General features: G+C 52.7%; 2 protein-coding genes across 2 annotated transcripts; one reads left to right on the top strand and one right to left on the bottom strand.

Moving 5' to 3' along the window:
• Nucleotides 1–5,722: 5,722 nt before the first annotated feature.
• LOC100902507 (cAMP-dependent protein kinase catalytic subunit gamma-like) lies at nucleotides 5,723–6,865 on the bottom strand. The gene has a single exon (XM_003745919.1). It carries the CDS (start codon nucleotides 6,863–6,865, stop codon nucleotides 5,723–5,725), a length of 1,143 nt encoding a protein of 380 aa, XP_003745967.1.
• Nucleotides 6,866–8,701: 1,836 nt separating this feature from the next.
• LOC100908524 (uncharacterized) lies at nucleotides 8,702–10,726 on the top strand. The gene is made up of 3 exons (XM_003745795.2): nucleotides 8,702–9,230; nucleotides 9,479–9,577; nucleotides 9,713–10,726. The coding sequence occupies exons 1-3, from the start codon at nucleotides 9,138–9,140 to the stop codon at nucleotides 10,067–10,069; spliced, it is 549 nt and encodes a 182-aa protein (XP_003745843.1). The 5' UTR covers nucleotides 8,702–9,137; the 3' UTR covers nucleotides 10,070–10,726.
• The last annotated feature ends 265 nt before the right edge of the window (nucleotides 10,727–10,991 follow it).

Genomic DNA, 10,991 nt, shown 5'->3' with positions numbered 1-10,991 from the left:
ATTATTTTAAGGCACGCGCAAATCGATTCGGGTCCAATGCAGACCTCTTCTGTACTCGGAAACCGCGGGAGACACGCTTCTGGTGACACCGATCCCAGCGGAGGATTATTTGCCTAGGACCAACTCTTCTCCGCCTCAGACGCCGACCTTTGGAGCACCATCTCCTCTTCTCCAGCTCCATTCTCAAGTCCATTCGCAGAAACTGAACACCTGGAGGCGCTTGCAATATCAAGAAAATTCGGAATAATTGACAGACATACTCGGTTAACCGGCAAATTGTGATCTCACGCATGAGAAGGTTCCCAGTACCCCAGCGACATGCAGAGCAGACTAGATGCGGAGGTGCATCCAGTGTCCGGATAAACCTTCGATAGGATAAGGTCTCCGTTACGAGTCGGGAGCCGGAGTCGGCGTTTCCCCTCTCACGAATAATCTCTCCAGACCTTGTTAGCACTGCGATTTACATCTGAGCGTGCGTGCGACCGTCATTTCCGGAGCTGAAAATCGATGCCATGAAGATCGAATCGAGATCTCGTCCGACCTCTCATGATGCCATTCCTCCACACCATCTCCTCCCCACAGTCGATTGCTGGTCATGGACAGGGGCCTGGTCAAGGTTTTTCTTAGGAGCGATTCGAGACAACTCGGATCGGAAGAATGATCGCGTAAAACGACACCGTTCCCACAGAGAATCGCAAGACGCAGGACGATTGAATCCACGGGGCGTAAATACCTTCCGCTGCAAGACAAGGTATGCCTCACACTATACAGACGACCAAGGAGAGGCAACAAGATCGTCAAGTCCGGAACTATATCGAGCGCTCCGAGAGAATGGGAGAGCCAAAGGAAATCGATCCCGTAGATGGAAAGACAGGACTCGAGAAGGGGTTATGATCTCCAAGAGCCGCGACTCAGGGGTATAGAATAATCCGCTCAGCTTATGGAAGAGCTCGGAGGGATAATCGGTGTCCTGAGTGATTGGACCGTGCTCTCGATCATCATGAGTGATCCCAGAGCCTCGGGTCACTGGAGTCCGCACGACTACAGATGGAGCACTGATTTCGCCCTACAAGAGAGCCGTGAACGAACTTTAATGACTCAACTCAGAGATCGACCACACACACTTTTCGACAGCCACCACGCCAAAAAACGTCACAGAATCCGGCCGAAAGCTTGCTTCGTGGAGGCATGGAGATTTTCTTCGAAGCAACGATTTTCCAAGAATCACCGGACGCTGATTGGACGGTTCTTAGGAGCTGGCGCTGGCGTGGAACCCCTGGAGAATCACCAGGGGAAATTTCAGACTCGCGAAGTCACTGGGGATGGGACGCCGGAGATATAGAAGGTCGCGAAGCTCGGTCTCAGGCCGCTGGACGGATATAATCCACTACCCAGCAGTAACTCCGAGAACTCCGAGAGGTCGCTTGATCTTAACACCGATCTTAGCCGATTCTTTAAGCGGTCGAACAAAACCGCGAAGCAATTGGATTATAGATAGCTAGATGTACAGTAGAGGGGAAGAGCTGCTGTAGATAGAGAGGACTCAGGGAACCTCAAGCCTTCGGAATAGTAAGGATCAGAGTGAGCTCAAAGTTCAAACAGACAGATCCGGCGAGCGACTCCTGATGGCGACTTCCACTTACGCTTGAGAATTCCGTATGTCCGCAGAAGGAGCACTGATTTCGCTTATCGCGCACGCCCTCGAATACAACGGTGAATTCGCTCAGGGAGCACGGGGACGCTTCCTGGCGGAGAACACAATCAAGTCCATAGCGGAACACGAGCGGCCGCTTCATGCGTTCGCTTTCGCTGCCCCAGCACACACCAAACAACTTCGTTATCTTCGTCAGACTAACGGATTCGTACCGACACTTCGGGCATTATGACGCGGCGCTGTGCGCTTCGTCGCCGCCGCACCGTCTCAAATCACCGATCGCCGATCGGCGATCGGGTGACGAACCCGCATTGAAGCTACGTATTTGAATCTCTTCAAGTTCAGAAGTGGACGAATTCTAAGGCGAAAGGGGCAGCGGCCATCGCTCCACTGCTGCGTTGCCGGAGTAGGCCTAGGCTAACTCTCCGACGCAAATGACTTGAGGAGGTCCACCAAGATCATTTTCCGCATCTCAGATGAATCTAGAACAATCAGTCTACGCTGCTGGGGAAGTTCTCGGACTACAATGGCGATCGGCCTCGCGTGGAACGACACCACCCTACCCTAGAAAAGCATTGAAGAGGAGGATACGAAGTCAACGAGCGTCCCGGCGCGAGGAAGAGGATGCGGAAGAACAAAAAGCTGCGGACCTCGGTCCCAGGCCATATCGCGGAGAACTCACCGCCAGAGCTAGGACCTCGCTCATTCATGAGTCATGAATCATGATCTCGGGAGCTTGGAAACGCCTCATGATCTCAAAAGTGGCCTCGGTCGATTCTACGCGCGGTCGCACGATGTCGCAGAGTGATTCGAGGTAGCTAATTGGAGGGAGGGAGTTACTATTCAACTCAGGGAGGGCTCCTAGCTCCTACCCAGAGCCTTCGTGGGCGTAAGAAATCGGGATGAGTCCAAACTCCGATCGAGTAGACGGATACGGCGAGCTATTCCTAATAGTGATTTGATGAAAACACTCACGCTTGAGGATACTGTTTCCCTATTTCCGAAGAAGGAGCACTGATTTCGCTTTTCGTTTTTCATTTTTCGCTCACGCTCCGAACACTTTTCGGTGAGTTTGCTCCGAGGCCACGAACTCACTTCACGCAAAGAGCGCGATCATACACATCACGGAATACGGCACTACGGCAGCCGCGAGCCACGACTGCTCCCGACGACGCAGCGGCGCAGCGCACAAACCACAACTTCGTTGTCTTCATCAGACCAACGAAAGCAGACCGACATCTTCGCTACCGACAGCCGCTGCGCGCCGTTCCCAACTCTCGCATGCACACGCATTGCCTCTCATTGAAGCTCCAAACTGATTCCTCAAAAACTCGCAGACTTCCCGACTTTCCAGAATTTATGTGACTTCCCTCGAGGGTTGTTGCAGCCTATCCGAGGGAGGAGATCATAGAAAAGGCGGCGGGGAAAGACCCTCCACACTACTTTTCTCGATGTCGAATATACGGGGAAGAAATTGCAAAGTCCATGTATGACAGAACTGCCAAATTCTTTTCGTGTGAGGCGTGTAATGAATATTGACAACTCATTGAAACCAACTGATCCTTAATTATCGTTAGTGGTGCTTGGGGTAAACCATTGAAAGTTACCCTTGTAGCACTTGTTTCGCGCCCGGGAGCAGCACTCGCCAGACGATAGACGATTGACCGTCTACACTCGGACTGTCGGATACCCGGAGAGTCAGCATGCATATCCATATACGAGCCTTGAGAATATTGTATGGGTATGGGGTATAAGCTACATGTCTCTCCGCGATAACATCCAGCACAAGAGGGGCACGGACATGGAGCGCACCGTAGATGCTCATTCGATCGTTGGATGCGCGGGTTATCTCGTTCTCTACCGCTCACTTAAAACGATGGCCTGCGAAGTCGCAAGCTCAGCTAGAGACACGTCATAACGAGAGCACCAATCTTGGGCGTCACGATTCACGTGCATTGCCAAAACCCCAAGGCGCGCCATGACTATCGTTTCGGGCGCTCAATCCCATCCATACTATGGCATGCAGAAAAAGCCGCGTGCAATCGTCGCGTACGCTCCCCACGTCAATACCTGCGATGGGTGCAGTGAATCAGCCGATCGGCTTTCCTCTCATCGACATCGATCCGTCGACGAATGGGGGTCTCTTGGGATATCAGGATCAGGGTCGAACGCCAAAGTGGGGAGGGGGCTTCGTTCCGCAAAGCGTGTCTGAGAATGGACCGAACGATTGCCCGAGTCTCTAACCGACCCGATGGCACAGGGACAAGCGACAAGACTCGGAATGCACATATCTAGGTCACTCTCACGAACTGGAATGAAGGACAGTCAGATCGAAGAGGAAGCAGTGGCTTTAGTGCGTACAGTTCGGGAATCTCACGTCCATGGGAGAAACTTCACTTCGGACACTGACCACAAGCCACTGGTGACGATTTTCGGTTACAAGTACGTTCGGAGTATCAGCTCACTCCGCTGAACGTTATCAGCTTTGAGCAGTCATTCTGCCAGATGCTAGACGACCGATTAGCGACCAGTACAAGAGGGGCTTCCCCTGATTGAAATGGGTCCTGGACAGCCAAATCCTCTTGTCGCGGTTTGAGAGCCTCCATAGAGAGCCGTTTCGCGGGCTCGAATCATGAAGCGAAATTTGAAACCCGGCTCTTGGTCCCCTGGACTTCAACGTCAGAAAATTGAAACGGCCGACGCTCTGAGGATCCGTAAAACGACGCAGAGTCCGTTCACTGTCAAACGAGAGTTTACGTGTATATTCATGCACTCCCTCATAGGAATTAGGCCTCGGGGAGCCTCAGTGGTGACTCTCCGTCCTACACTCCACAGCTTTCCGCTCTGGAATCCTGGTTCTAAAAGCGGGCGTCCATCACGTCTAGTCGTTCCGTCTCGCCCTCCACCTTTTGAAACGGACGACCTTGGGCACTGGTTCCATCTCGCTCTTCCATGCACCACGCCACGGTCATGGCAGAGAGCCGTCACGCCGATTGGATTTCGGCAAGGCTGCTTTCGACTACGCATCTAAGTGAACGTCCTTCCTTGGAAAGAATCGGCAGCCCTCCCTCAGATTCCGTGAACTCCTTTGCCTCCAGATCTCGGTTCACGTCAAACCATACGCTTCCCCCCTATGCGAGTCATTGATTGCCGATCCAAAATGCTGCTTGATGATCTTCATGCGACTGAATCCTCCGAGGCTTTTAGGATTCATGCCGTGCCTGCTCGGATCACCCGAAGCCATGTTTTATGTGAACCGGAGCGACGCTGCGATCGAAATGGGCTCGAAACACCCATCCTTTATATTGGTACATGGACGCTGCAGGTTAATTGGGACGCGGGAGCAGAGCAATCTAACAGGACTCAGTACCTCAGCGACTGCAGACTCGGAAGTTCCACGATTATTCAACCGAGACCGGAGCTCAAGTAGCGGATGTCCCGTATCTCCTATTAGAGCGGTCTCGAGTCTCGTTCCTCGGCTCTTCCGACATACGAGGTCTCCCGACGTTAGGGGGAACCGAATCCTCGCTACGATTATGCTTATTTGGATGGATGTACTTCCCGATTCTGACGGCGCCGGCGCGGCGTCGGAAGACCGATATCAGAGGCGGCGAAACCGGGAGTGACACGATCCGTCGCGCTAACGGGTGAGCTTTGGCCAACAAGAATGAGTACAGGGACGCAATGCTCCCATAGGGGTGTTGAATGACAATCAGTTCCACCGATCGGGTTCCGGACGATCGATGCATACCCGATGAGTACACCGCCGGGGCGATCGCCCGACCGATCTCCGAATGGAAAATGCAAAATATTTTTTTCGGCTCAGTATTTATCCGACTGCGCTTGATTTTGGGTTTATCCACAGCCAGCTTCGTTTCCGAGACATCAAACGTGGTTCATCTGTACCACTCTTTATGCGAGGTGCTTGTAACGCGACGTCCCGATTTGTGAAGCTTGCTCCTCCGATTACAGGTTAAGGCTCAAGCAAAATGGTAGGAGGCACCCTTTCCCGTTCTCGAATTTCTGTCCTGCATTACGGGGGAAAGCGTGCTCCTTTCTTCCGGCACATCAGAAACTGTCGAAGTAATTCATCGATTGCCTCCTGCCAGGTTCAGGGAGGAACTCGTGGCCCGCGACTGGTTCGCATCGCACCGGACCCATAAGTACTTTGATCTTGATCTGTTTGCGCTGAAGTTTGAAGAAAGAAAAGCCGTCGAAATACTCATGTTTCTTAAGGTCGCCGCCATGTATCCCGAGGCGACGCCTGGGGTCTTTGTCGAGCAAACCCTTGAGAAATTCGTCCCTCGGCCTCAGGGCCTCGTTCTCCCGAACTCCGGGGAAGGTCAGGGCCCTTTCCTTGATGTTCCGGAAAAGTTGATCACGCGATCTACTACCATCTGAGAATGGATGATCGAAGTAAAAAAGCTGGTACATGACTATTCCCAGCGCCCAATAATCCACTTCGAGCCCATAAGAACTCCTAGGTCCCTGCATCTCTGGGGCCATGAATTCGGGCGTCCCGGCGAAAGTGGTTGCTCGCCCTTTGAGAGGTCTCGCCAAGCCGAAGTCTCCGAGCTTCAGATAGCCGTCTCGGAAAACGAGGATATTCTCGGGCTTCAAATCGCGGTATATGACGCCGCAGAAATGCAAATATTCAAGTCCAAGGATGATCTGACCAACGATAATTCGGATTGTGTTTTCACTCATCGTGTTCGGTGTGCGACAAAATCTCTCGAGTTCCCCGTACTTTGCAAACTCCATCACCAGATACAGATTTTCTGAATCTTGGTAAGCACTGAACAGAGGGACACAGAATTGGTTCACCAGAGCCCACTGCAATCTTTTTTCGTTGATCACGACCTTTTTGAGCGGTGTGCGATCGCCCCTGAAACACTCTTTCTTCATAACCTTCAGGGCGCATTTCGTCCGGTCGTTCAGGTTCGTGACCTTGTAAACGCTGCCCCATGCCCCGCTGCACAAGAAGCCCACGATAGAGAAGTTATCTTTAATATTCACCAGGGGACTAGTGTTCCCTCTGAATCTCGTTTCGAATTCAGTTTTCCCTCTCTTGAGGTTCATCTGATAAACATTTTCCTCTATAAGTTCACCCGTGCAGGATTCCCTCTGCCCTCCAGGCAAACGGAATTCCCTCATAGTTCGAACCGGTCTCCCGGTGACGATGCTCGCCGCTGAAGACCATAGTATGCCCATCGTTGTTCTCTCTTGCTCTGAACGATACCACAGATATGCTGATATCTACTGTTAGATTCGGAGCGGTTGCAGGAAGCGGATCACATTGAAATTGCTGGGATCGCTCCGCGACGAAGTTTCTCTGAGAGAATCCGGAGCGATTCATGTGCACCTGAGTAAAACTATTACCGCGGGGACTGATGACCTCGGTGACTGTTCAAGGTTTCCGCTGCAGTGATCGAGAATCGAGAATGGACGGTGAAGCTCCGAATCGGGCGAGTCTCTACTGACCTCATGGGGGGATCCTGCCGCGCCATCGCGAAAACAGCAGACGATCGATGTGTCTCGGACGGTTTCCGAATCGCAAGAGGGAAGAATCTCGAGACAGCACGAGGGTGTGGAGAACTGTTTCCCGCGCGTGTTTCCCCGGTAGCCCGGGAGCTGTCCGTGGCCCACCAGCACACAAAAAGTATTGGGGGGAGCCGTCGTCTCACTCAGAGAAAGGAACATGACGTTGGAGGGGTAAATGGTCTGAAAGCATCAGTCTATCCACAAACCACCGACTCGGGTGGTCTCCCTGTGCGAATTCCGCTTTCGATGCATCTCGCTATGAGCCTTGAATCCATACAGTGAAGTTCGCTTATTGGGACAACCGGGTAATCGGATCGGAAGCCGGATTTGACCAGGGTACCTCATTCGGGAAAATGAGGTTTCCTAATCATTGCTGTGAGTCGGACCAACCGCTCATTGGTACCGAGATGGCTCGGTCCCGATGTGCTCCCATTAAGCGGATTCCACTGTAGTACGAACGACTCCGGAAGTCCCGCGGCCCCCTGGAATATCGCCGTGACCCACCGAGGAGACACTTTCCGGCTCATGGGAAACACTTGTCTAAAGTCTAGAGCGTGACAAGCGGGACTGACGCAGACTGCCAACTCTCAGACGCCGGATGCACGCGTGGATCTCGACCAAAATCGTTCTTCTTCTGCATTGAGAGGCTCCAATCGGATGGAATGGATTCACAGAGATAGAGTCGTCTCTGGAGTCATTGGAAGCTCGACTGACTGCTGGGCGGGTGACTTCGTTAGAAATCATTTGCGGTCGATCTCGAATCGATTCGCGAGAAGAGGATGTTGTTAAAGGGAAACCAGACAGGACCACTCGAGTTGCGCCGAAGGATCGTGAGGCTTGGAGATGATCTCTGGGAATTCGCTCTGAATAGTCAGCGTCAGCAGCGCATTCCGGCAGACCATATCTGTGCGCAGGTTCCTCCGAGAGCAGCCTGCCGGATAGCCCCGATTTGAAGAGCCTGGATCGCGAGAAATGAGGGCGATTGCTCACTAGTTGGTGAACCATGGAGGGACCGAATGAGTTTGGATCGTTGAGGAATTGATCGAAAAATTTGTCATCCGAAGCAAGCGAGGAGCCGCTCTGAGGATTCCGGTGCCCCGATAAGTCGGAGCGGATGAGACTGACGATAAAGGATCGCCGCATCGTCGGATTGCGATTCCTATCTGATAGCTCGATGACAATATCAGCTTCTAGGCAAAGACAGCTCGATTCCCCTCCGCAAGGCGTCTCGGAACAGGATGGGCCGGGCTGTTCTGATCGGACGTTTCCTCCGGTACAGCCGTTGAAGATTGGAGAGTCGATATGCGACCATAGTTGAGAGGACCGCCCGCCGGTCCTCCGTGAGGAGGTAAAGATCATCGGCATCATCATCTCCGACTGACTACATGCAGAAAGATTCGATTTTATCAAGCCCAATAAGTCCCTCTCGAACCGACACGGCGTTTATGCAGAACTGCTGCCTCACAGCAAGCGCTATAAGGGCGTATAAGCAGTCGATCCGAACCCAATATCTACTGAGGGGCCGTGCCATCGTTGTGTTGTGGTGGTGATATGCTGCTCGGTGGTGGTGCTGCAAGCTGGTGATATTGTTGTGTGCAACTCTCCCACATCAACTCATTCCAAGTCGTCGTCGAGTGCCGCTGCTGAGTTGGAGGTGAAAAACGAGACGACGTCGCCACTGCCTTACACACCTCCACTCGCGGTGCCGCCATCCGTCCCGAATCGGTACTTCCCGAAGTCCGCCGCGATTCACACGCTTGATAGAAGAAAATCAGGTGGAGCAGCTGCAGCAGCGTGACATTGTCGGGCGGACATAGACTGCGAATTCGGGGAGCAGAGATATCCCTGAACGGAGAACGCTTCCATCAAGTAATCGCGATCCACGAGTCCACGTCCGAAACTGTGAGAATCCACCCCGCCTGCCTTAACCCGACACTCACAGATGGCCACCGATGAAGCGAAAATGGGTAAAAATAACGGCAATAAGGAATCGCCAGCGGCCGACGACGACTGGGAGCGAATGATCGACAATGGCGTGAGTATTCCTGTTCTGGGAGCACGAGGCGATTATTGCGAGCAGTTTTCACAGACACGCGCTCGATCGTGATGATTCATCCGAGACTCGATCGAGATTGACTCGCGGAGCGAGTATTTTTCCGGACTAGATGTTTCTCGCTTGGCCGCACATTTTGTGTCGATCTCGATATTCTTGACATCTTGGCTCGTTCGACCGATTGAGCATCGGCTGGTCATTTCATGTTTTTTTTTCATTCTCTCCTGTAGTCGTTAGATCGGGCCATCGAGAAGCTCAGCATGAAAAACTCCCCGAAAGGAGCCACGAATGATTCTGAGAAAGATATGGAGGAAGCTCCGAAAGTCCAGGCCAGTTTGCTGTATTGATTATTCTCATAATGACTCTGATGCTTATGATAATCCTCTGAATTCGATTTCTCGAGGAGGGCGTGTCCTCTTTGGTGTGATCCTCAGCATACTGAAAACCTTATCTCCCAACTGCAGGTTCGTCTGGAAGAACCGCCCATCCGAACACCATTCACGCCCATGGTCCGGATATTGAAGAGAGAAACCGCGAGCCCGAGAATCGCAACGAACAAGGAACTTGCATTGAGTAACGCGAACGGACAATCGGCGCCGAAGAACCCTCCGAGCACTAAGACTTTCGCGCAGCGTCAAGACGAGTACGCACGTGCCAGGGCCCGCATCATGGGCAACCAGAGCGCCAATGCTTCGGTCGTACCGAACGGAAACTTCCGAGCGACGCTCCTCGACTCATCGAACAATCGTAACCAAGACGGACAATTACCGCAGCAGCCCCCACAACAATCCTTTAAAGATCGTCGCACGAACGGACGATGAGTCAGAGGATGCGATTATTGATTGAATCGATTCTGAAGTACCGGGCGGTGGGCCTGGGCCGGTGTTCCGGAGATTTCCTCTTCCCGTCCATCGGTACAACGGGCGACGGGGTCGATAGGTGCTCGAACACCAGTCGTCGAAACGAGCCCACAACCGATACGCGAACTGGGATCGAAGCGTGCTTCACGCCAATCACGGAGCTCCAATCTCTAGACCGAGGTCCTTCGGCGCTACGCCACGACCGTGAGCGGATCTGGATGATGACTCCGGCCGGATGAGACCCAGGCCCACAGGAGAGAAAGAGAACATTTCAATTCGAGCAGGAAATTTGATGAGAGAAAACAATATCGAGCTTCAGGAAACTCTGAAACGAAGAGACTTTCCGAGACAGTGCTTCCGGTGCGAGACCACGTTTCAAGCTTTGGTCGACCCTTCGATTCGTGATCAGCCAAACGTCAGTCACAGGAACCAAAATGTTCCGAGCCTTCGAGATCGTGAGAAGGGCGGTATCGATCGCGGACCGCGCAGTGAAAGCAATCAGAGTTTGGGTGGATCTTTTGTTACCGTATGTTATCCACCAGGCCGCGTTCCCCAGGCCGGGTGCTGCATGCGTCTCGATCAAAATAACCCCGACCTAGTGATATAGGAAGAACAATTATCAATAAATTCATTTGGACTACGACAAACAAGGCTTGGGATCTACGAAACAAAAATTGTCCAAAGCGTGCGGAAGTCAGTCATTTTACTGGAGCTCGATCTCATCCCCCGCGAGGCTCAGCTGTTCCCTTGCCCCATATGCCCAGCCATCGATTTGGATATTGTCATGGATTATGAGCGATTAGGCTTCACAAGGAGGGTGATTCCTCGCTGCCAGGCACGCTGAGCCCGGAAGCGCCGTTCAGCCTGCAAGGGTTCCCGAGGA

This window comes from Galendromus occidentalis, unplaced genomic scaffold, assembly GCF_000255335.2.
Source record: "Galendromus occidentalis unplaced genomic scaffold, Mocc_1.1 scf7180000077485, whole genome shotgun sequence".
Lineage (NCBI taxonomy): Eukaryota > Metazoa > Arthropoda > Arachnida > Mesostigmata > Phytoseiidae > Galendromus > Galendromus occidentalis.
This window is presented reverse-complemented; position numbering and strand designations above follow the sequence as displayed.